Source organism: Camelina sativa, chromosome 7, assembly GCF_030686135.1.
Source record: "Camelina sativa cultivar CO46 ecotype springtype chromosome 7, ASM3068613v1".
Taxonomy (NCBI): Eukaryota; Viridiplantae; Streptophyta; class Magnoliopsida; order Brassicales; family Brassicaceae; genus Camelina; species Camelina sativa.
This window is the reverse complement of record NC_141886.1, coordinates 6,624,503-6,649,572: the sequence shown is the minus strand read 5'-3', so window position 1 is coordinate 6,649,572 and position 25,070 is coordinate 6,624,503. Positions and strand designations below refer to the sequence as shown.

Here is a 25,070-nt window from a genome sequence, read left to right as displayed (position 1 = left end):
GGGTATCGATTCTTCGATAATGGACCCATTTTTGGGTTGTTTAATATTATTTTGGGGCCCAAATAGTGGAGTAACTTTGTGAGTACTCCCCACTAATCATGCTCTTAGGCTACTTTGCGCGTAAATTTTTGCTAACACTTAATATTCGTAAACAGTACAACACACATAATTGGAGCCCATTTGTAAACAGCCCAATTAAGAAGCCCAGAAATAAGTGGGGTATAGTTGGCCGTACGTCCTAACAGATTTCTTCCGACCAGAGGTCCAGAGATGCACGATCTCTGCACTTCATCTTCCTATCTCTCCCGATTAGTTTAGGTATGTAACCAGTTTCGTGTCCTCGGTATGGAGTTCAAAGAGCTGGTTGTCGCCGTCAACCATACCTGTTAGTAGGATCAAGCAAACCAGAATTGAATCCATGGAGGCTCCCCATCAGATCGCCTTCTGCTTGATGATGCTCTGTTCAGGATTGTGCTACCGACATGCTTGAGAAGTGGATCTGCCGTTTTGAAGCTGTTCCTGAGTAGCTGGTTATTCCTCTGTGTCCAGATAAGGTATACTTTGAGCATTTCCATGCAAGCAGAAGCAATGTTTTCTTTTCTTTGCCCTCTCTTGGATTGGTGGTTTTAGCTGATTGGTTGTGCTTTGCTAGATCGCAGTTGCAGGTGAAAGGTATAGCTAGTCCACGCCTTATTGCGGTACCAGCTATAAGAACAATTGAAATAGAGGTGCGATCTCGATTCGTTCCTTTGATAACAAAGGAGACGTGTGTGATCTGTTGTCGGGCAACGATCCAGCATAAACAGCCATCTGAGGAACTCGTGGCGAGGGATGCCGCCTGGGAACCACACCAGCTTGTTCCAGGATATGCTTACAATCATTCCTGTTGATAGCCGTCAAAAGCTCTCCGGCGTTTCTTCTGCTTCTGCTAACTTCCACCCCCATCTCTGTTTCATGGAATCGACGATTCCACCCTCAGGGGAAGGTCTCCCATCACGGGCTCAGTTGACGTTGCCGGCCAGGACTCTGCTTTGTGACGTCGATGTCGTCAGAGAGTCATGGAAGCTACAGACTCTCGTGGTTGCTTCTCCTCCAGGCGTGGTTACAACTCGTTCCGACGTACTGCCACCGTAACTGGCCTCTCTCTTACTTCTACTGCAATCTGCATTAGAAAACGCAAATTCTCAAGTTGAGACTTTGGCGAGCTCAAGTTGAGACTTTGTCCTCGCCAAAGGCTGCCAGTCTCTCTCTGCTTTTGAGGCTCTCTGCTCATATCTATGGGGGATCCTTCAACTTCAACACCTGACTTCTCTCCTAATATTGCGTCATTACACGCCAATTCTACTCCCACCAGCCTCCTATATGTATTCATCCAACTGTGGATTCTATATCTTTTCCTTTCCAATCACTGCCTAATGAGGTTGTGCAAGGTAACTTTGGTAGGGGCAATCTGTTTGCCTCCGGGAGTTAATACAGGATTTGAGACGGGTGACTACTCTCTCAGGATGACTAATCAAGCCTTCACAAAAATTACAAGAGATGAAATGGACTACAGTTGGAAGACGTGGTTGTGGTTGTCGGGGCTAAGCAAGCAGGCTTAATAACTTGCTCTCTTGTACGCCAAGTTAGAAGATACCTAATTGTATGCTCTCCTACCTCGATTACTCTCAAAAACTATTTCTGTAAACTTGGTTCAATTTCTATTAATGCATCAAATTATGTCAAGGGAAAGAAAAAAAAAACATCCCCTGTACTTTTTCTTTTGCGTCCTTTCTAACCTCGAAGCGGTTTTGAATTCAGGTGCACTTCTTGCTGGAACATCTGTCAAGCATTTCAAATCAGGCAGTGGTTGTTGTTCCTCGGTCTTGTTGAGCTCCTTAGACTTCTCAACTGTCTCTCCTACTCTAGTATTCGATGTACACCTTTTCAGCCTCTGTCAGCCCAATCGCAGGTACAAATACAGTCTCTTTTTTCCTGAATTTATTGTCACCTTTAAATCCAAGTCCATGATTGCCAATTTCTTGGAGCTTAATATGCAGTCCTTTATACTCTTGTTTTTCTTTCATTAAATCATCAGCAGCAGCCTTCGTGAGTTGTAGTTTCAGCTTCTGTGTTTCATCCTTCTTTTCTCAGGCTCGTAAGTGAAGTGACTTTTATGATTTTTGTGTGATATAGTTACCAGTCGGTCACTCAAGTCTCTTCCTTTATTTGACAAGCTCTGTTGTGATTTCTGTCTCTTCTTATCATTCACAAGCTCCACATTCTCGTTGCTGAATCAGTCTCGTTGTTGTTTTCAGCTGCAGTAACCCTCACCATGGAAAGCAACAAGTTTGTGAGATCTTTTTCATCTTCTTCCTCAGATTCAGAATCACTAAAGGTGATATAAGGTTTTTTTCTTCTTCTTAGTTCTTATATTCACTTGGAAAATCAGCTTTAGTGTATCCGGGTTCGGCCGGGTTCGAATCCGGGTTCGGATCCGGGTTCGGTGCTTACAAACCCTTAATTTTAGTAGTTTCCCGTCTGCCTTTCAGCTAAAATTTCAGTAATTTTGTCTCTTGAAGAAAGCATATGCGTCATGAAGAAGAGGAAGAAAGCAAATGTAAAATCAATTCTGTAACCTCTTCAGATTCTGCATCTATCATAAAATTTTTCTTATTAAAAACAAATTCTGGGTGGCTTGATTTCAGTGAAAGTTCTTCAATTAGTGAAATTTCTTATTTTCATTACATGAAATGCAGGAACCCTTAGTCGAGACGGCGGATTTCAAGAGAGGCGTACTTACTCCTGACGAAGTTTCTGTTGTCGATTATAAGAATGGTACTAAATCTTGGCGAATCAACTTTTTACATTGATTCTAAATCTATAAGTTAGAGATGAGAATATGTTTTTCTTGCTGTGTTCAGGATTGAAACCAGTGATATGGAGTATAACCACTACCCATTTGCCGCGACCTCAGTTGATGAACCTTCAAGCTCCGTCACAGTCATCTGCTCCTCAAGATCGAATGGACATCTTCTCTTTATGCATGCCAGAGCTTTCTGCGAGCTCCTCATTGCCATACCTTCCCCGCTTGTGGTTGCGCACCCTCGCTTTCCTGGTTGAGACTCAGAATCCTGACACGGGCAGTGTGATGTCTAAAGTGATCTTAGCATTATGGTCCCATTTGAGGTCTGTGCCATATCCTGCGGGTGGAAAAGAGTTTGGTGATCACAAAAGAAGATTTTTCAAAGAGCCATTTACACTTGAATGCCAAGCAGTTAATCAGAAGAACCACGGGGTCTATATCTACTACATAAATCAAGCTCTAAAATTTATCCCTCAGCTTAACTTTCCTGCCAGTGTCACTAATGTACTGTCAAGTTTCTTATGCAGCAGTGAACCAATTGAAATCAAGGTCAGTTTTAAGTATTATCCTTGTAATCATAATCTTTCATAGCTGCGCTCTGTGCTTTACTGGTCATATACCGAGTTCTTACAGCACATGTTACCTTATTTGTCACCTGCATTCTGGCACATTCTAGGTCTCTCTATGTTCATTTATTGATAATGCCTTATCTGCTAAACTCGAGAAAGGTTTCTTGATTGATCCACATTGACTTGGGGAATGATTATAGTGTTCTATAATACTTGTTCTTTAGCCTCTAGTATTCTTGTCGTCTCCTCTAAATAACCTCTTTTTTTGCTTAAAATACCTGTTCACTTAGCTTAATATGCTGAAGAAGGATTCGTTTTATTAAGTTGATTGTTTTCTTTGTGTGGCATTCGTTTTCTTAGGAGTAAAACAAAGACCCATTTAACATCCTGAAGAAGGATTCGTTCCATTAAATTTGACTGTGTTTTTCTGCTGTCGTAGGCTGACTTGGGAGTGAAAAGAAAAACCCCGTTAATGGCTGGGAAGTCAATATTGAAGAAACTGTTGACCGCTGCTACCAGTGCCTACTCAAATCTGAGTGACTCGGAGTCACTTCATGTCCAAATGATCCAGATGATGCGGAGATGTCGGTTCCTCCCCCATGTATTAGTTTTCATATTATTATAATCATCATGGACGTCGGTATTGGGATTTTCTGAAGAGCTTTACGTGGATCGACCTGCAGGCAGATCACTCTTGCAGTATCCGTGAGTGTCTCTATCCTCTTTTTGAAAGAGTTGTTATATATGTGTTCAAAAGTTTGAAAACAAAGAATTGTAATTGATTGATTCTTTCTAGTTTGTAATTGATTGAAACAATTCTTTAGGCGCTGCTTTGTTTCTAGGTTCAATTTCGATTTAGCTTTAAGCAAAATTGACTGAATGTCGATATTTCTATATATAATGTGTAGAGTTGCTCAATAACCTTTTGATTTTCTTGTCTTCTGAACAGTGAACATATGGATTCGTTGATTATACTTGATCGTGGGTGGACGCTGTATTTAATGGATCAATCAGGGAAACCAATATGCTCAGCATCTTATATGGAGTTGTTTTTTACTGTGGTTTCTCTTTTCTCCTTCCTTATGGTTGCTCTTTCGTGTAAGACTAAGAGGATTTTCCTTTCGTCTCGGAAAGCAGTTGTTTCATTGAGGGACAGCAACTCAGAAAAGAAACAAAGAGAGGATGTTGTTATAAAGACTTCACCACCACTGTCTCAGAAAGCAGTTGTTTCATTGAGGGACAGCAACTCAGAAAAGAAACAAAGAGAGGATGTTGGTATAAAGACTGCACCACATACTTCACCACCACCTTCACCACCACCTTTACCAGATCCTTCACACGACCACTTTCACCACCACCTTTACCAGATCCTTCACCACCACTTTCACCACCACTTTCACCAGATACCTCACCACATCCTTCACCAGGTACTTCAGATACTCTCGAGAAGAAGTCACAAAATCTCCTCCAGGATGCACCAGAGAATGTTGGAGAGTTTGATAGCGAAGTTGAAAAGCTTTTAAATGCTCGTTGGACCGAATTTCTCCATGAAAAAGATGGTAAAAGCATTGGTAGAAGAATGTTCATTACGGAGAAGAAGATTGCAAATGGTAAAGATCCTTCAGTGTTTGAGGGGTTTTGTCATCCCGAGCGTGCAGTGGCGGTGAAACGGGTTGGTGTATCTGAATCTGTGCTGTACAATACTATGAATGAGATATATATCAGCAATGCATTAGACCAAGACAGAGGAATCATCCGTTTATATAGCTATGACTATGACAAGAATTATGCTTACTTCGGTTTGGAGCCATGGATGTGTGATCTAGAAGATTTGGTGATCTTCTGTAAAGAGAAAGTACAGGAAAAAAACTCAACTAAAGAGTATTTAGAGGTTCCACTGGATGGTAATGTTTTGTGGGAAGCTTTGGGCGTTCTCTCACCTGTTGTGCGAGATTTAATGAGGTTAATTTAGGTTTCAAAGTATATCTTTAGTTCAGTTCATAATACTTTTTCATTACAACTAATATTTTTTTGGGCTCTTGATATTGTGTAGGGATATGGCTTGTGTTCTTGAACACTTGCACAGCCTGAAAGTAATTTATCGAGACTTCAATCCTCAAAATGTGAAGATTATACTTAAAGGAAAGAAGCTCATTGCAAAATTGTCCAATTTTGGAAACAGCAAGCGTATCTCCCATGAGCCATCCTTCAGTTATCCAGGTTAGTTTTGCTAAATTGTGTTTGCTTGATTTCTAAATGAAAGGTATATGTTTTTATTGAACCTTTGATTATGCTTATGAAATGAGGTTTAGACCAGTCTTTAAATATGCATCCATGAAAACTATAGGTAGTAAGGATTGGCAAGCACCTGAGTTTATTACACCATAACTGGTGGTCTGCATCCATTTGGACCTGGTGGTAGGCGTGAGAACAAGATCAGGAATAAAACGATCAATATCTCCAAAGTAAAAGCTATCCCTGAAGCATATCACCTCATCTCTCATTTGCTAAAACACGAACCTCATTTAAGGTAATTTCTCATTTAAGATAATTTCATTATGTTTAATGATTTAGAAAAAATACTAATTTCTGATAGTGTCATATGCAGGCTTAGTGCATCTGAAGCCTTGCTCCATCCAATGTTTTGGGATGCGAAAATGTGGCTTTCTTTCCTACATGATGCTTCTGACCTGTTTCAGAGTGCTGGGATTAAGTCAAAAACCATGAGCGATTTGTATTCCAGAAGAGGGGAGGTACTTGGACAGTCGGTGTCATGGGAGTCTACCATAGGTGAACGTTCAAGCAATATCTTGTAGAAGAAGCTGATGGTGTGAGGAAGAAACACCATAAGAAGTATGATTTCAAAAGTGTTCGGGACTTGCTAAGACTAGTCCGAAACACACTGTTTCACTACACAGAGCTTCCTTCTGACATTCAGGTTTTTTCTTTTCCTCATAACCAAGTTATTCAAACACTATTGTACAGAAAACTCAACTTTTATCTTTTATTTTTTTCAGGAGCTTGTGGGATCGAAATCCGATGGGTTAGACCAGTTCTTTGCTGGTAAGTACCCAAGATTGCTAATGGTGACATACGAGGTCGTATCTTTTCATTACAAAGGATATCCATCATGGAAAAAGTACTTCCAATAGCTCCAAGAAATAGCAGGTAAGCAATAGCTTAGGTTTCTTACTTTCTTACACACGGAAATCTGATCTTACAGCTTTAACGATCTATATGTTTCAGGTACTTGAAGCAATTCAAGCAAGCAACCAAGAAAAGTTGTGATACTGTTGTCATCTATGACTCTTTTGAAACTTGAATATCTAAGCTTTTTGGTGATTTCTTGAATGGTGTTGTGGTGACTGATTTCTTGTGATTATGTTTGCAAAAAGCATTTCTTTCTTAGATGTCAAGTTGGATTCTTCGATCATACCTAAGCTTTTTATCTGTTTATGGAACCATTATTCATCTCTTGATAACTTCGCATATTTTTTTTTGGATTTAAGAGTTATCAAGTTGGATTTTTTTAGCAGCTTTTATTGATTAGCTAAATCATACAGTCGAATAATTGTAATCGCTATCCTTACTTAATATTCTGGGTTAGTGATAAATTTCCAAACCGTTATAACTGAATCGAATTGGACCGAGATTTTGGCTGTTTGGTTCGGTATTGGTTATAAGTGTTGAATCGAATTGGACCGAGATTTTGGCTGTTTGGTTCGGTTTTGGTTATAAGTGTTGAATCAAATTGGACCGAGATTTTGGCTGTTTGGTTCGGTTTTGGTTATATGTCTTGAATCGATCAGCAAGTTGTTTAACCAATAAATTTGGTTTTCGGTGAACTGAAATATTTGTTTTTTTTGGGAGTAACCGAAAATTACCAAATTACCTCTTTTATTTATTTATTTTTCCATTTTGAGGTAATTTGGTAATTTTCTGATATTGGAGTAATAATCCCAGTACCAAATTACCAAATTTGGAGTAATCCCAGTTGATATCTATTTGGTTTGAAATAGTTGTTATTTTTCCATTTTCCAGCAAAATCATTCATGTTACTATTTATGGAGTAATCCCAGTTGATTCTTCACTTCGGCTCCATCGGATCTCAATCTCCGTCATCTTCTGATATTGTTAACCTACAATGCCTGCCATCGCTGGACCTAGTTCATCCCCTCAGAAGCATGTCGTCGGCTCCAGATTGGAGGTTACCGGAGGTCTTAGATCCGCCGAAGTCAACGCTTGTCGGAAACGCAAGTTGAGATCCGATTCCGCTGCGGAGGTTTCATCATCGACGCCTGTGAATTCGATTTCCACGCCGATGAAATGGAAATCTCCCCGACGGTGTGCTGTTTCAATCCCTAAGACGTCTGATGAGGTAAGCTCCTTTGTTCTTTTGGTTCTAGCTGTTCAGGCTTAGTGAGAATCGATTCGAATTTGTAGTTCTTGATTGATTTTGGTATTTAGTTAAAAATCTGAATCTGTAATGATTTATAAAATGTTGGATCGATTGCAGGAGATTAAGGAAGATTCTAATGGGAATTTGGCGATATCAGCAGTGAAGAACTTATCTGTTTGTTTAGATGTTGAATCAAAGTGGAACCCTAGAGGTATTTATATTTTAGTTAGCCTTTTGATTCATTCATTAGTGTTGTATTGATTTTTTTAAGGCTCTCAGTTAGTTTGATTGTATGATTAAATGTTTGTATTTGACTGGGTTCAGATGAGGAACAAATGAAAGCTGTGAAGGAGGCATTACATGTGTCTAAGGCACCTTCAACTGTTGTTTGCCGTGAGGATGAGCAGAGACGGGTTTTCGAGTTTGTGAAAGGTTGTATGGAACAGAACAAGGCTGGGAGTTTGTCTATATGTGGCTGTCCTGGAACTGGGAAGTCACTATCCATGTAGAAAGTAAGACAACAAGCTGAAGCCTGGGCGAAACAGGTAATCAGTCTTGTGTGTCTGTTTCAGAACTTGTGATTAGTGCGGGTTTTATCCAATAGAAAGACTGATCCTTCTTGAATTCGTACAGACAGGGGTGCCTTGTCCTGAAACATTGTCTGTTAATTGCACGTCATTGACAAAATCAACCGATATTTTCTCCAAGGTAAGACCTTCTGCAATAGAAACACCTAGTTTTGGTTGTGTGTTGTGTTTTGTTTGTGAAGTTTGATATTTATACATGGAAAATGCTCGATGAGCAAGGAGTTTACGATCCGTAGCAATAAAAGAGAGATTTTAGTGTTTTCCTATTTGAGTTGATAACAATATTGCAGAATAATATTCAGTTTCTTAACACGGTATATACTATATTAAATGTTTTTCTTGATGCTAAAGTTAAATATACCCGATTATTGAGTTTATAAAAGTTGGATTCTTGTTTTTATGAACTTTATTAACGTTATAATAATTATTGCGATTGTAATCATTTGTTACTCAAACCCGGCTGTGTCATTTAAATTTAAGAGATCATACAGTCTCTAAAGATCTATTAAAATAGGTTTGGAAATTTTTATGGGATTAAAAAATTAATGCGTAGAGTTGTGTTTGGAAATATCAGAAAATATAGATGGTGTCAAGCTTATTATGGCAATAAGTGTAAATAAATTTGTTCGATTAATATAGTGCCATTAAATGAGTTTCCATGAATTGTAATTTTAGGAAAATACTTAGGAGTTAATGTTGTAAATAAAATAAATTAAATAATCAAAACTTTAAGGGCATAACACAAAATGTACTTCAAAAATAATAATATAGATGTTAGAAATATTTTTTTTCGCGATTTTAAGAATAATTTAGTTATTGCTATTTTGACAAAATTGTAAGGATTAACTATGAAAATATGGATAATTTTAAGAGTAAAACCCAAAATATAATTCAAAAATGTATATATAAATTCGGTTGTGTCATTTAAATTGAAGAGATCCTACAGTCTCTACAGATCTATTAAAATAGATTTTAAAATTTTTAAGGGATTAAAAATTGAATGCGTAGAGTTGTTTTTGGAACAATCGACATGTATAGATTTTGTCAAGCTTTGTATGACAATAAACGTATCAAATAAGGTCAATTTTAGTTCTATTAAATGAGTTTTCAGGAATTGTTATTTTAAGAAAATAGTTAGGGGTTAATGTTGTAAATAAAACAAATTAAATAACCAAAACTTCAATGGTAACACAAAATGTACTACAAAAATAATAATATAGATTCATAAATGTCTAAATGCAAGGGAATATTTTTTTGGTTGAAGTGCATCAGAAGCTCTGCTCCATCCAATGTTTTGGGAATCTGAGATAAGACTTACTTTCTTACAAGAAGCTAGTGACCTATTTCAATACCATGACACTGACCTTGCAATTTTGAAGGGTTAGACCAGTTCTTTGCTGCTAAGTTCCCGATATTGTTAATGGAGACATACTATGTCATAAAGTATTTCCATTAAAACGCCATAACAAATACCTAGAGGCTTTACATTTAGCTCAGCTTGATAAACTTCAATATTAATGATTTTCCTTTTACTGATTAAAAGAGAAAAAGTTGTCCAAAAATGTCTCCAAGTTGCGTATCTTACTCTCGTAGACACGTAAATATGATCTTACAATGCTTTAATGATCTATATGTTTCAGGTTCATATATATTTATATACATTGATATATTTATTCAACCAACCTCCTTCGATTCATTTCCTAGATCAAAATTTTCCTATCTTATATACATTGATATTTTTTTTATTTGTTTGTATATATCAATGCATTGAGGTTTTGGCTACATATATATTTATATAGTATCGTTTTATGTGGATATGTATCCTTCTTAAATATATATATATATATATATATATATATATATATATATATCCATGCATTGATTTTTTATTTGGCTACATATCATATGATATATCATCGATTTTATGTGGATATATATCTTTCTTATATACCTATCAATGCCTTTGATAATTTGGGTACATATCAGATGATATAAACCATCGATTTCTCATTTAATGTGGATATCCTTCTTCCATAAAACCTTTTATGAACCAGATATGAAAAAATATCTCCACTATATGTTGATATCTCAGACTTCAATGATTATATATGAGAAAAAAAATAAATATAAGTGCATTGACTGATTGACACACCGACCACTTTGCTTTTCTATCTTCTATTCTGATTCTTTTTTTTGTTGTTGTTGTCGTCATTATGTTATTTCTGATATATCAAGTGGTTAGGGTGAGTAAACAATATATAGTAGCTACACTTATTTTTCTCATTACAAACGTAAAATGTGAAAAACTAAGTCTAGCAACTTGGTTATAGTAAAAAAGTTTTCAAGAAGTAATTAAAGCGATAAGTATACAAACCATTGAAACCAATAGCATGGTAACGTGGTTTATTCAGAAGTTCTAATATGGGCCCTTAAAGGACTTATATGAAGACCATAATGGTTTAAACCCAATAAAATTGCCGCGAAGCCGATGGTTTAAAACGGTAGCCGAACAAAACCGGGCGGCGAAATAAATCTTGTTGTATTGCGTTTTCCCGCTACTACCATTTTTCCCTCTCTTGTTTATTTTTTTTTTTCCTTTAATTTTTTTGTTATCCCATTTCCTGATAAAACCCAGCAGCATCGACCATGAGATTGATTCTTCACTTCGGCTACATTGGATCTCAATCTCGATCTCAATCTCCGTCATCCTCTGATATTATTAACCTACAATGCCTGCCATCGCTGGACCTAGTTCATCCCCTCAGAAGCATGTCGTCGGCTCCAGATTGGAGGTTACCGGAGGTCTTAGATCCGCCGAAGTCAATACTTGTCGGAAACGCAAGTTGAGATCCGATTCCGCTGCGGAGGTTTCATCATCGACGCCTGTGAATTCGATTTCCACGCCGATGAAATGGAAATCTCCCCGACGGTGTGCTGTTTCAATCCCTAAGACGTCTGATGAGGTAAGCTCCTTTGTTCTTTTAGTGAGAATCGATCGATTCGAATTTGTAGTTCTTGATTGATTTTGGTATTTAGTTAAAAATCTGATTCTGTAATGATTTATAAAATGTTGGATCGATTGCAGGAGATTAAGGAAGATTCTAATGGGAATTTGGCAAGTCCAGTGATATCAGTAGTGAAGAACTTAGATGTTTGTTTAGATGTTGAATCAAAGTGGAACCCTAGAGGTATTTATATATGAACCCTAGATGTTGAATCAAAGTGTTCATGATTTCATTCATTAGTGTTGTATTGATTTTTTAAGGCTCTCAGTGAGTTTGATTGTATAATTTGACTGGGTTCAGATGAGGAACAAATGAAAGCTGTGAAGGAGGCATTGCATGTGTCTAAGGCACCGTCAACTGTTGTTTGCCGTGAGGATGAGCAGAGACGGGTTTTCGAGTTTGTTAAAGGTTGTATGGAACAGAACAAGGCTGGGAGTTTGTATATATGTGGCTGTCCTGGAACTGGGAAGTCACTATCCATGGAGAAAGTAAGACAACAAGCTGAAGACTGGGCGAAACAGGTAATCAATCTTGTGTGTCTGTCTCAGAACCTGTGATTAGTGCGGATTTTATCCAATAGAAAGACTGATCCTTCTTGAATTCTTACAGACAGGGGTGCCTTGTCTAGAAACAGTGTCTGTTAATTGCACGTCATTGACAAAATCAACAGATATTTTCTCCAAGGTAAGACCTTCTGCAATAGAAACACCTCGAAGTTTTCTTGGTCTCATTTCAATATAGTTGGTAATTGAGTTATTTTGTTTTTAGATACTTGGTAAAAATGAGTCCGGGAGGGAAGCTAATGGTTCATCTCCACCTCTACAACAACTTCAGAGCTTGTTTTCTCAAAAGCAACAACAATCCAGCTCAAAGATGATGTAGGTTTTTGTTTTCTTCTTGGTCTGTCATATGTTGACTTGGTAGATATAATTTGTTGCGCTGTATCTCATTCAAACTTTGTCTGCAGGCTTATAATTGCAGATGAGATGGATTACTTGATCACAAGAGATCGAGGTGTCCTTCATGAGCTTTTTATGCTCACAACTTTGCCTTTTTCAAGGTGTATACTTATAGGTAAAACTGTCTTGCGTTATCAATGTTCATATTTTTTTTATCTGTTTCCTCTGCTCATACAAATGAAGTTTTAATTTCGTATTTGTCCTCCAGGTGTAGCAAATGCAATAGACCTTGCAGATCGTTTCCTTCCAAAATTGAAGTCTCTTAATTGTAAGAATTTCTCCATAATTGTGTGCCATTTGAACATTCTTCATACTTCACCATATGTCCCTAAGCTTTGATGAAGAATAAAAGTTGAGTATACTCCTTTTAACTTATTGTTCCAATTAATGCAGGCAAACCTTTGGTTGTCACTTTCCGTGCCTATTCTAAGGAGCAGATCCTTAGGATACTGCAGGAAAGGCTTGTGGTAAGTCTACCGTAATTTTGTGATATTTGATGAGAGAGGAATGTCTGATTAAGTATATCAGGATAAATCTATTGCCAATGCCATTTTTTCTGTTTCAAAGCAGTTGGTATTCAAGGAATTATGGAGATTGAAACTGTATATTAGTATATATCTAATCCAAACTCATACTACTTTCTATGTTCATCTTAAATGATTACCTTCACTGTTGTAACAGGCACTTCCATATGTTGCATTTCAATCAAATGCCTTGGAAATTTGTGCAAGAGTAAGAAGAATATATGTCATTTTTTTTTCTCTCAACCTTGTTTTCTTTTTTAGATTCTTAATTAATATTCATAATGTTTGCATTGTCCCAGAAAGTATCAGCTGCATCAGGAGACATGAGAAAGGCTCTATGTGTTTGCCGGTTAGTTCTCTTACGAATTTTGTTTCTATTGTAACTTTAGTCCTGAAATTAGAACATTAAAGATGACAGTCCGTATTTACTCACATTGATTTGATTTCAGGAACGCCCTAGAAATCTTAGAAATAGAAGCTAGAGGATCAATAGATCAAGAACCACAAGGTCCAGTTCCAGAGTGTCAAATGGTTAGTATTTTTATCTCTACTTTACTCAGTTCACTTACTGACGATGAAAATATCCAGGATCCATAGAAACCGTTGTCTTATTCCATAATTGTTATCATCGAATCTATAGGTGAAGATGGATCATATGTTAGCTGCATTGTCCAAGACGTTTAAATCTCCAGTAGTCGACACCATTCAGTCCCTTCCTCAACACCAGCAAGTAAGTCACACATCAACACACAGATTAGTTGATATCTTGTACTTCGTGTTCATAAGTTAAAAAAAAAAAATATAACAACATGCTTTGCATAGGAATATACAATTCTGTAGTTTTGTTTTCCAGTGTGATCTAAAGTATTGTTAATGTAGTTTGAGAATATGTACTAACCTTAACTAAGAGAACAACTATCATAACGCACAATGTTGGCGTGTATCTGGTTCTATGACTTGGTGGATAACACGATAAAATCTGAAATTCACATGCTTATACTGAAAACTTGCAGATCATAGTCTGTTCTGCTGCAAAGGCCTTTAGAGGAAGCAAAAAAGATAGAACCATTGCAGAGGTAAAAATCTTGATTGAAAGAACAATACACAAAGTCCCAAACATAGCTTCATGAACTTGTAACTTAAGGCTTTGTACATAATATTCATATATGTGAATTTTCACACTTTGATGCAGTTAAATAAGCTATACTTGGAAATCTGTAAATCTTCGACGATAACGCCAGCTGGAATTACAGAGTTCACAAACATGTGTACAGTGCTAAATGACCAGGTACTAACTCCTATAAGAGTAATAACTCTCATGTTTGTGTATGGTTTATGTAAATCTTGAAAGAGACATTTGATTGAAAATGTCATTTTTGGATTGACATAGGGGATACTAAAACTTAGTCAAGCTCGGGACGATAAGCTAAGGAGAGTGAGCCTCAGAGTAGATGAAGCAGACATCACATTTGCTCTTAAGGTATACATTACATCCTTTGCTAATTATTCCCGAAATGCAGTTTCTTAATTTATTTAACACCTTCCCTTTTCATTGCACAACAGGAAATTCGATTCTTCCGCAACTGTCTTCTATGATGAAGTTATTGAGTAATAGCAATGGATTCCTCCATTTTTTTTATAGAATACAAAGAGTAAAAAAAAAAATACAGTACACATAAATTGTATTATTCTGTTATACAAGTTGCAAACAATACATTAGTTACATACTTACATTGAAAGAGAACTCAGTGTCTGTCATTCAACTGTACAAGAAAGACCACTAAACGATACTGGGAGATAGATTTTTATATTGGAAACTCACACTCACTAAACCAGGGCAAGCAGTATGTATGTGAGAGAGTGTTTGCATTAGCAAAGCAAAAGATCACAAGAAAAAGGTCATCTAAAGTAACAAGGCTGACCTCAAAAATTCAGAGGTCTCAAGATTATCTCAACCACTAAAGTAGAGCAAACACCAAACTTAGCTTATGCGCTGATGTCATATTCTACATCACTACTCTAAAGTTTCATATCGACCTGTCTCATATTTCCTGGAAGGCATTTTTGGGCTTAAAAGCAAAGAAAATATTGAGGTCACAAATAGAAATGACCAAAATATTGAGGTCACTACTCTAAACTTCCAAAATATGTACTCTCATAGCAATGACCATAATCTGGTAGCTAGGAGATATTACTAATGCTTCCAAGGCAAGACCGTATATATGAAACCTCTGTTCTGAAGCTGACTAACAAAACTATCTCCTGTGTTCAATACAACCAAGAGTTTCCAAAGTTCCAACATATTCAGTGAAATCGTTTCCGAAACTCTTTGTGGCTATTAAGGAGTTGTAATCGGTAATTCTTTCATTCTGTAAATACGTTCGTAGTTACAGTCTTAGAATTCTGATGACTCATGCCTTTGAATTGCCATAAGATAAGTTCAAATAGAACTGAGTGGCAAGCGCAACAGTGGATAAATATTTTAACATCTAGACATGTCACTCTGTCAGAATTTAAGGCCCCATGAAACAAAAAAATTCTATCATCACCCTAATTCACCAGTTTGGCAATGCAGGTAATTAAGGGCAACCTATTACAACCTTAACTTAGTTCATAGACAACACATTTTACAATAATAGTAATTCTCAACAGGTAAAATGCAATAGTGTAAGTACAAGGTGAAGCAGAGGCACTAAGAGAGGCATCAAGGATCAAGGACTTGAGAAGATATTCAATGTTCAAAATTGCTTCACAAGAAAGCAACTAACCTTCACTTATATTCCGACCAAAAAAAAAAAACCTTCACTTATATCATACACGCGTACCATAATATTTGTTATTTCCTTTTTTTTTTCACCACTTAAGATTTTGTTATATGTATAAAAAATATAACCACTTAATACAGTTGATTTTGTATTAAGATATAATTTGATATGATTAATTTTCTTTTAAACAAAACATAAAAATTTAACATAAAGTTCTCAAATAAAAGTATCTTGGTATGGTTTTTATAGGTTAAAAACCTAAAAGCCGAACGAATTCCCAAGAAAAAAAATCCGAATAATCTGAGTGGAAGTCAAAAAAGTATGGATCAATTACCATGCAACTCCCACGTTGACGACGACGAAGACCATGGTTGGACGAAAGTCGTGTCCCGGAAGAAAAAAGTTTCCGGCAGGAATGAACGACGGATCCTGACAGCAAATAAGATGGTTTCTGCTGATGTAAAGGAGATTCTGAGGGCAGAAACACCTAAAAATCCACAACCCAACAAGGAGGAGATTCTGAGGGTAGAAACCCCTAAAAATCCACAACCCAAGAACAAGAAGAAGAAGGAGGAGACTGTGAGGGCAGAAACACCTAACAATCCACAACCCAAGAAGGAGGAGATTGTGAGGGCAGAAACACCTAACAATCCACAACCCAAGAAGGAGGCCGAGAAGAAACCGATAGTGTCTTTGTCCGAAGCTATGGCAAAGATCGACCATTCAAGTCTTGCGGCTTTCCTCGCCGTATCATTGGTAAGTACATCATGAGCTGATGTAAAATTCAGCTCGATCCTTTTGTTTTAGTTACTTAAAATCCATAACCCCACAAATCAAAATTCATATATTTTTGTTTTTTTTGTTAAATAGGAATCATATTCGGATGAGCCAGTGACTCAGCTATTACGATTTATGAATTACATCGGGAGACAACTTACCGAGGTGCAATTTCCATGGCTGGAGATGTTTCCTTTTGAGGGTACTTGGCCCAAGCTTATCGATGTCATGAATGTGAGCTGTTTCTTCTTTTTTTGGTTCAGATTTTGAAGTCTATGTTAGATTGTTGAAGCTGATTGATTATAAACTCTTTTTTTATATATCTATAAAACAGGTTCCGTTGTGTGATATTCCTGAACCTATCTCTAACACATCAGTCAGTTGGATCCTTCAAGTTCCAGTTATGGCACTCTCTGGCTTTGTGGTGTGGGCGTTTGGTTGTACTATCACTCATTTGGAAGCACAACAAAAAGGTGCCAAATCTGGCAAGATCGGTGAACAACCTACTTCTCCCAAACCTCATGTAAACTTTTGCAATACCTTTCTCTTAACAATTGTCGCTTTCACTTATGTATTATGATGTGGTTGAATTACCTTTGTTTGACTAACTCCATTATTGTTCTCTTTGTTTTTCTTTTCCGATTAGATGCCAATATTTGTTACATTGGCAATGGTAGTGCATTGGAGACCTGAAGCTTTGACTTATGCACTGCCGACTATTAGGGGGAGGCGTTATTTTCAAGGACAGGACAGGCTTCCGCTTACAGTTTGGATGATGGCTGTGGTTCGTGTTTTCCTTTATGTGAACTTTGGACCAAGAGAGTGTCGAAACTTGTGTGTTTTCTGTGATCTGTTGTATTATGAAATTCATTTGAACTGTAAAACTGTGGACAGGCCTCCCAGCATAATTTAGGTGCAGGGTTGTATTCATGGGCGCACAACTTGTTACCAGTAGTGGGTAATACGAGCTGCAACCCTCAGTCAACGGATCTTATCCTGCAGTTGGTTGAGGAGTGAGTCGGAAGTTTTCTTTTGATTGATCTCCTTTGCTATATAATATAAACAATCATCTCATCTTTGTTTAATGCAATTTTCTTTATCAGAATTGTTGCGGATCCAATGGCTTGGACGATGCGTAGGAACCAAGCTGCTATTGTGCATCAGCGAATGATTCCGCCTCCTTCATTTGAGATCTTACTGCGGCTTACATTCCCTGCTTCATCTGCAAGAGTAAAAGTAAGTTAGTAATCTTTGGAATTCATAACAACACAAACCTTGATGCTTTTGTCGATTCTGATCACAAGCATGGTCTCTGTACGCACACAGGCTACAGAGAGGTTTGAGGCAGTTTATCCCTCGCTGAAAGAAGTGGCTCTTACCGGTGCACCAGGAAGCAAGGCAATGGAACCAGTCATTCAACAGATATTCTCTTTGTCTTTGAAACTTGCTGGAGAAGGTATACATATACTAGCTAGTAACAAAAACTTTTGAATCCTTGACAGTTCTAATGTGTTACTGTTGTGTCACAGGAAATCCTGCTTTAGCCAAGGAAGCTACAGCAATAGCTATATGGTGTGTCACCGAAAACGTTGATTGCTGCAAGCACTGGGACAGTCTCTATACGAAGAATATAGAAGCTAGTGTTGCTCTTCTTAAAAAGCTTGTCGACGAATGGAAGGATCATTCCCTCAAACTATTCTCATCAGCGAGAAATTTTTTCACTGTCACTGAAACTACGAAGAGCTTCAGGCTAAAAGTTAATACCTCTTACTCTTCTAAGCTTTAAACTAATTTCACCTTTTTACCTCAGTTGTAATTTCATCTCTGACTTAAAGCTGTTGTGATATTTTTTTAAGAACGAAAAAGCCATCACTGAAGGAGGAGCCAATGCTTCTCTTTACAAAGAAGCTGACAAGTCCTGCAAATTTATCTCGCGGAGAATCTCCCATGTATGGTTCAGACATTACTGCTTCAAAGCTACTGCTGTGGTTCTAGCTGTAGCTGCAGGACTAGCCACTGCTGCAGCTGTAGCTGCTGCTGGAGTAGCAACCTTTGCTGCAATTGTTCTATTTATCTACCCGGAGCTTAGGGACCTCTGGTGAACTCATTGGATCTGCAGCTATACGTCAATGCAATCACCACAGCATTAAACAAGTAAGAGAGAAACATCTGATATAAGTTGTCTTAACATCTTTCTAAAAACAAAATATTTAAAAGTAGTTTGCCTTTTGATTTCGATGAACTGAGATCCTACGATATAGTAATTTTCACGACCCGGTTCGAGATGTAATAAAGGATGGTTTTTAAGACAACTTCTTGTTGATCATGTTTCACGAAGGAAGAAACTAAGAGAGAAACATCTGATATAAGTTGTCTTAACGACTCCCGTAACCAACTTGCAACAATATCAAAGGAAGAAACTGAGCTCACGATTCACGAAGCTTCAAAGAAAACCAAGAATAGAAGAAGCAGAACAAGCTTTTTGGGACTTCATTAGACGAATTCGGCCCATTCCATTCAAAGCCCATAAGCATATGATTTAACTTTAAGTAATTATATTTTTATTATTATATAAAAATTGATACATGTTTTTTTTCTTTATGAATAAAATAAGACAACTTTTTGTTTTTTGAATATGATATAAAAATAAAAATACATAGTTTATAGATTAAATGAGGGAACAACTTTTTTTGTATGTTTAATTTGGTACTTACCATTTTACTAACATATCCAGGGAAATTGTTCGCAAAACCTTTTCACAGGACTTTTATCTCCAGGGACGAAGTATTCCCCACTATTGTATGGGTTTCCATCACAAACTTGCTTGCAAGCGTCAGAACATTTGGCTGGAGTTGCTTTTTTGCCGGTCTTCATGCACACGTTAGTAACACAGTTTCTAAGACATACATCCAGCGCTCTCTTGTTCGAATGAGCGACTTGTGCTGAAAACATCATCGTACATAACGTTATAATCATTAAGATATTGCATATTCTCTTTGACATTTGAACCGCCATCTCGTTGGTATTCTGATAAGTCTAAAAAAAATCATCGTACAAAGCTACTGCTGTGGTTCTTTTTTTTTTGAATGAATGTAAAAATATATTCAAACCCAAAAAAGTCCTTTTTACAATAAATGCATTCTTGTTTTAGACTTTAATCAAAAAGGTATAAAAGAGTTGAGAGATATCAGACCAAGAATGAGAAGCAAGCCAGAGTTGAAGCCCGTCCGCAAACTTCGTGGTATGCAAGGCAAGAAGCTTGTTTCTGATCAATCGATCAAGGAACTGAATGAGCTGAGCTGATGTACTAGGATTGCCTCCATGTCGTCGACGGTTCCGCTCCAACCAAATGGTATGGACTGTGGCTTGAAAAGCAAGGCGTAAGAGAAAACAAACAGTGCCCTTAACATTCGTACCCGAGAGGAGGATCAAGAGCTGCGAGAGTTGAGTTGAGTAAAATTGAGGGCAGAGGGAACGAGTCATAGCCTGCCAAACACGTGAAGTGTATCCACAGTCAAAAAACAAGTGAGAAACTGTCTCCAGCGGGGCACTGCAGAGGCCACAAGAAGGGTATAGACCCCTGTTCCACTGCAGCATGCGATCCCCGGTGTTGAGTCTCTGACGGATCGCTAGCCATAAAATAAAAGAGTGCTTTGGTATAGAGTATTGAAAAAACACTCTTATACCAACCCACTTGTGACCCTTCACGGCGAAGCTGTAGCCAAGTCTTAGTGGTGGAGAACTGAGAATCATAGGAATTGTCTGACCGCCGCCAAAGAGCAGTGTCGGTGTGTTCACATGGACCACAAGCCTGTAATGCAGTGATTTCTGATATTACCTGGGTCAACATGACAGATCGCCGACGACGGACTGAGTGGCCCTGCAGGACCTCTGCAACTGTTGCCTGCGAAGTGATTCCAAGATCAATGAAACCTCTTTCCCCAAGCAGAGGAAAAAGGCAACCGAGGGAAGACCAATTATCATGCCAAAAAGAAGTAAGCATACCATCACCAACTTCCACTTTATGAAATTCTTTTGCAAGCGCTCTATACTTGAGTAGTTTTTTCCACATCCAAGAGCCCCTGGTGGTAGACTCTTTTACTGACCAAAAAGAAGCCCCTCTTAACAGCTCACACTAAATCCAATTAACCCAAAGAGAGCCTGTGGCCGAGACTATACGCCAAATCAGTTTGAAACAGCTAACTTTGTTGACCTCAACAAGCGACCTCAACCCAAGACCACCTTCCTCCTTAGGCATACAAACATCTACCTACGCAAGTTTATTTTTCTTAGCATCAAGCTCTGGACCGGACCAAAGGAAAGCATTGCAAAGCCGTTCTATCTCCTGGACGCATGCACTCGGTAACCTGAAAGCAGAAACCCAGAAGTTGGTTAGACTTGCAATCACTAAACGAAGCAGTTGCAACCTCCCCGCAAAAGAGAGGAATCGATTCTTCCATGAGCCAATGCGACTACAGATCTTTTCGATGAGTGGAGCACAGTCATGGACCGTCATTCGTTGGGTGAGCAGGGGCAGCCCTAAATAACGAACAGGCAGAGAACCAGAAGCAAACGGGAAGCGGACAAGGATGTCCTCCCTAGTGCGACCAGTAACCCCTGCTAAAAACAGAGTCGATTTCTCCAAACTGATTGACAAACCCGAGATTGCAGCAAAGTCCCTAAAGACCTCTAGAATACCTTCCATAGAAGAAGCTTTCCCATCAGAAAACACCATGATATCATCCGCAAAACAAAGGTGGGTAAGGTTTAGACTACGACAACGGGGATGATAGCCAAACTTACGCGCAGCTGCATCACGGTCAAGCATAGCAGACAACACGTTCATACAAATGACAAAGAGGTAGGGAGACAATGAACAACCTTGACGCAACCCTCGCTCACTATTAAAAAAACGCGCCAACTCTCCATTCGCCTGAACGGAGAAAGTGGCTGTAGACACACAAAGTTGAATCCAGTGAATGAACTCATCCGGCAAACCAAGAGCGGATAATACATTTAAGAGAAATGGCCACTGCACCGAGTCAAAAGCCTTTGAAATATCTATCTTCATCGCACATCTGGAGGAAACTCCCTCCTTATGATAGTCCTTGACAAGTTCTGTAGCAAGAAGTAAATTCTCCATGAGTAAGCGGTCCTTTATGAAAGCAGATTGGTTCGGTGCAATGAAATCAGGCAGGATAGTCTTGAGACGGTTCGCCAAAAGCTTGGAGATAATCTTATATAAGACATTACAGCAGGAGATTGGTCTGTAATCCTTCATTGCACAAGCCGAAGTGGTTTTTGGTATAAGAGCCAGGATTGTAGCGTCAACACCCTTTGGCAAAAAACCAAATGTAAAAAAAGATTGGACAGCCTTTGTGAGATCCGAACCAAGGATAGACCAAGTACTTTTGAAAAACTCCACCGTGAAACCATCTGGACCCGGAGATTTGTTTAAAGGCATGGAGAAGAGAACTTGTTTAACCTCCAGTGCTGAAACCTCTTGAAGAAGTCGGCATTGCTGATCCGCAGAACATCGAAAAGGTAACAGAACCCTTAAATCTGCAACAGAGATACCAGTGAACTCAACTGGTTTATGCGTTAGCAAATGTGTAAAAAACCGAATCCCTTCATCCTTAATATCATCCATAGCAGTTAGACAATTACCATTAGGGTCGACAATCTCATGAATCGAGTTCTGCGACTGGCGCTCTGTGATGGCATTGTAAAAAACTCTGTTATTCTTGTCTCCCACATTCAACCAGTGAAGTTTAGAGCGTTGCTTGAGAAATCGCTCCTCCAAACCTGCAACCCGCTCTCAACGAGCATGAGCCGCTGCTTCCTCCGCCACATCCTGAGGCGTAGGATGCAGGTGAGACGCTAGTTGTTTTGCACAAAGATCCTCATAAGCAACCATTGCTCGCCGAGAAATATCAGCCAGTGTGTTGCGACTTTGCTCTCGTAGAACAGGCTTTAACTGCTTTAGCTTCTTGCTTAGAAAGAACAAAGAAGACGTAGAAAGATAGAGAGCTGGAGTAGTCTGCCAATAGTCTGCAACACTCGGTAGGAACTCTGGTTGCGAAGCCATGAGATTAGTAAACTTAAAAGGTCCCTTCTTCTGCTGCATTTCAGAATCAAAGTAAATCTTGCCACGGAGATGATCAGAGCATCCCCCAGCCTCCACCAAATAGTAAGAATGTGGAAAGGATTGAGACCAGTCCACATTATGAAGAACTCTGTCTAGATTCTTACAAATAAGACCATTCTCTTGATTATTACTCCAGGTAAACAAAGGACCCAAAGCTCGCAACTCCAATAAAGAACAATAACGTACCACGTCTTGAAAATCACGCATCCCAGAGGTTAACAACGGAGTGGAGACAGCATTCGAATGCTCCTCAATGTCCATAGTTTCGTTGAAATCACCAAACAGAGCCCACGGCTTACCCTGAAAAGAGGCTAAGTCATGCTGCCTCCGAATATCAGCCCAAAGCGCTTTCCTTTCTGCTGCAGTATTATACGCATATATACAAGAGCACCAAATCTCATCTACACCACCACTCATCTGAACAGAAGAAGTGATCATCTGCCCACTCTTGAAAACAACCTGAACCTTTGTTTGCGGGTTTGACACAAACCAAATCCTTCCCAACCGACTGAAACCATAGTTAGACACAAGGTGCCAATCACCAAAAACCTTTTTCATTACACGATCCACATTTTGCTCTTGAACCTTCGTTTCCAAAAGACAACCAAACTGAAAACCATTCTTCCTTACCCACTTCTTGACAACATCCTGTTTATTTGACTTATTAAAACCCCGAATATTCCAGAAAAATCCCGACATTAACGGTTGCGAGAAGAGTTCTTTCTGCCAAAACTTCGAGGACCAGCGTCCTCGGTTTTCTTAGATGAGTCAGACAAAAACTTATGAGCATCCTTTGAATTCCTCGGCTGCTGCACACGAAGAGTAACATGATCCTTAAGCACTGACAGCTGACGAACTGACTCCAAGACAGACTTATTTCCTGTTGCAGAGACAGGAGGAGCTCCAAGTTTCTCAACCGCAGCAAGCACGGCATCAGGTTCAATCTCCCCTTCCTCAGTATCTCCCAAAGCAGCGAACCGGGAAGGAGAAGCAATTTGAACCGCACCATAAACTAATTTTTTTTGCATTGCTTGTGAGTTTTTACCACCCGAAGTAGTAACTTCTGTCCACTCCTCTGCTGTCCCCGAACCCTCCTTCTCAGTAACCAGTGGAACAGAAAATGCATCAGAGCTGGGATCTGTAACGTGCCCCGCACACTTCACCACTGGCAGAGTAGTGTCTGCCAGAGGCATAGTTTGCTCAGGCAGAGTAGTGTCCTCTCCTTCCGCAGGCATGGTGTGTTCTACAGGCTTAGGTTGCTCCACCACTGGCGTGGTGGTCGGCACATTAACGTGAACAGTAACAGCCGCTTCCGTCAAAACAGGTTGAACGGAGACAGGGGATGAAGATGCAGTTGCTAGCTTCGCCAAACAGCCGTCAACAGAGTGGCCCCACTTCCGGCAGAAACCACAACGATTAGGCAGCCAAGGGTATTCATATTGCACACAGGCTTCAACTCCACACACTGAAAAATAGTACGTTTTTGGTAGCTCGTGCATAAGATCCACTTCCACAAAAATCTTAGCATCATCAAAATTAGTAACTAGCTCAGTGTCCGGGTGCAATCTCTTAGGGTCACCCACCGGACTTGCAAGAAAGCTAAGCCCCTCCCAGGTGAACATTGAATGCGGAACATTCTTGAATGTAACCCACAAAGGCATTGTGCGAATCTCCGGTTGGGCCTCCTCTACTATCAGAGACCACTTCGAAACCATCATTGGCAAAGCACAGATGTTCCACATACCCCTACGGAGTGCTCGCAGGCGAGCAGACGCATTACGGATACGGAACTTGACTGTTGTTTCATTGACTGCATAGACATCGATCTTAATGTTTTTATCCCCAAATTCCAGATCTTGTTTACAATAACATGGATCTTGGCTACATGAGGCGCTTCAGACGGAAACCTACCAATGAGAAAATCCTCCCACAAAGGCACCGAATCCTTGAGAATAGCATCTGGAACAGCGACCGTGGTCTTTCCATCTACCATCGAAACTTCAAAATCAAACTTCGTGAGGCTTGGCTTACCTCCTACGACATTAGCATAAGATTTAGGAGTCGTAGCCTCCTTCTGCGGACTGGAAACAGTATTCGAAACCCCGACAGTACCCTCCACCATCATGAGAAACCCCGACGGCCAACCGCCGAGACGCTGCGGAACGTGCGGCGCACGACAAAACCCTAATCGCCTTCAAAATCGCACCCTTGCTTACGTGTCCTTTTTAGATCTCTTCTTATGTAATTCTTCAAGATTTACTGCTGTGGTTCACCTTCAACGGGAGAGCTTTTTGCTACTGTATAATTCACTAAAATCAAAGATATTTGCGAGCTACAAGTTCTCCTAATCTCTCAAAGATAATCATAAGAAAGAGTTACAAAGAATTCATCTAAAAGTAAAACCCAAGATTAACAAGTATGAGGCGAAATTATCTGGAGACTGGAATAGTACTCTTAATAAAACGTTTTTAATTAAACAACCAATACGTACT

The 25,070-nt window shown here is 39.0% G+C and overlaps 4 protein-coding genes and 1 pseudogene across 30 annotated transcripts; 3 read left to right on the top strand and 2 right to left on the bottom strand.

Annotated features, from left to right (window-relative positions):
- The first annotated feature begins 155 nt into the window (after positions 1-155).
- LOC104700526 (uncharacterized) lies at positions 156-6,889 on the top strand. 27 transcript variants are annotated; one of them, XM_087457857.1, is made up of 15 exons: positions 156-554; positions 660-1,642; positions 1,801-1,951; positions 2,078-2,137; positions 2,298-2,377; positions 2,532-2,599; positions 2,739-2,817; positions 2,904-3,394; positions 3,854-4,119; positions 4,364-5,376; positions 5,468-5,634; positions 5,762-5,944; positions 6,023-6,352; positions 6,432-6,582; positions 6,661-6,889. In XM_087457857.1, the coding sequence occupies exons 6-9, from the start codon at positions 2,576-2,578 to the stop codon at positions 4,037-4,039; spliced, it is 780 nt and encodes a 259-aa protein (XP_087313983.1). In that variant the 5' UTR covers positions 156-554; positions 660-1,642; positions 1,801-1,951; positions 2,078-2,137; positions 2,298-2,377; positions 2,532-2,575; the 3' UTR covers positions 4,040-4,119; positions 4,364-5,376; positions 5,468-5,634; positions 5,762-5,944; positions 6,023-6,352; positions 6,432-6,582; positions 6,661-6,889. The 27 variants fall into 27 exon arrangements, with proteins under 27 accessions (XP_087313983.1, XP_010414356.1, XP_087313982.1 ...); XM_010416054.3 differs by having other exon boundaries at positions 653-1,642; positions 2,081-2,137; positions 2,513-2,599; XM_087457856.1 differs by having other exon boundaries at positions 653-1,642; positions 2,081-2,137; positions 2,298-2,387.
- Positions 6,890-8,137: 1,248 nt separating this feature from the next.
- LOC104700527 (DNA replication factor CDC6) lies at positions 8,138-14,627 on the top strand. The gene is made up of 18 exons (XM_010416057.3): positions 8,138-8,358; positions 8,447-8,521; positions 11,039-11,363; positions 11,486-11,588; positions 11,706-11,926; positions 12,015-12,089; positions 12,174-12,283; positions 12,373-12,479; positions 12,573-12,632; positions 12,758-12,831; positions 13,046-13,096; positions 13,188-13,237; positions 13,338-13,419; positions 13,529-13,618; positions 13,902-13,964; positions 14,081-14,176; positions 14,279-14,368; positions 14,452-14,627. Exons 3-18 carry the CDS (start codon positions 11,130-11,132, stop codon positions 14,482-14,484), a joined length of 1,539 nt encoding a protein of 512 aa, XP_010414359.1. The 5' UTR covers positions 8,138-8,358; positions 8,447-8,521; positions 11,039-11,129; the 3' UTR covers positions 14,485-14,627.
- Positions 14,628-15,934: 1,307 nt separating this feature from the next.
- On the top strand, positions 15,935-19,058 carry LOC147940952 (uncharacterized). The gene is made up of 9 exons (XM_087457839.1): positions 15,935-16,409; positions 16,524-16,664; positions 16,765-16,953; positions 17,077-17,214; positions 17,325-17,443; positions 17,534-17,666; positions 17,757-17,886; positions 17,960-18,186; positions 18,287-19,058. Exons 1-9 carry the CDS (start codon positions 15,975-15,977, stop codon positions 18,530-18,532), a joined length of 1,758 nt encoding a protein of 585 aa, XP_087313965.1. The 5' UTR covers positions 15,935-15,974; the 3' UTR covers positions 18,533-19,058.
- Positions 19,059-19,151: 93 nt separating this feature from the next.
- Positions 19,152-19,445, bottom strand: LOC104700525 (uncharacterized). Its single transcript, XM_010416050.1, has one exon. The coding sequence runs from the start codon at positions 19,443-19,445 to the stop codon at positions 19,152-19,154; it is 294 nt and encodes a 97-aa protein (XP_010414352.1).
- A 132-nt stretch (positions 19,446-19,577) lies between these two features.
- Positions 19,578-23,277, bottom strand: LOC147940951 (uncharacterized; annotated as a pseudogene).
- Positions 23,278-25,070: the final 1,793 nt, after the last annotated feature.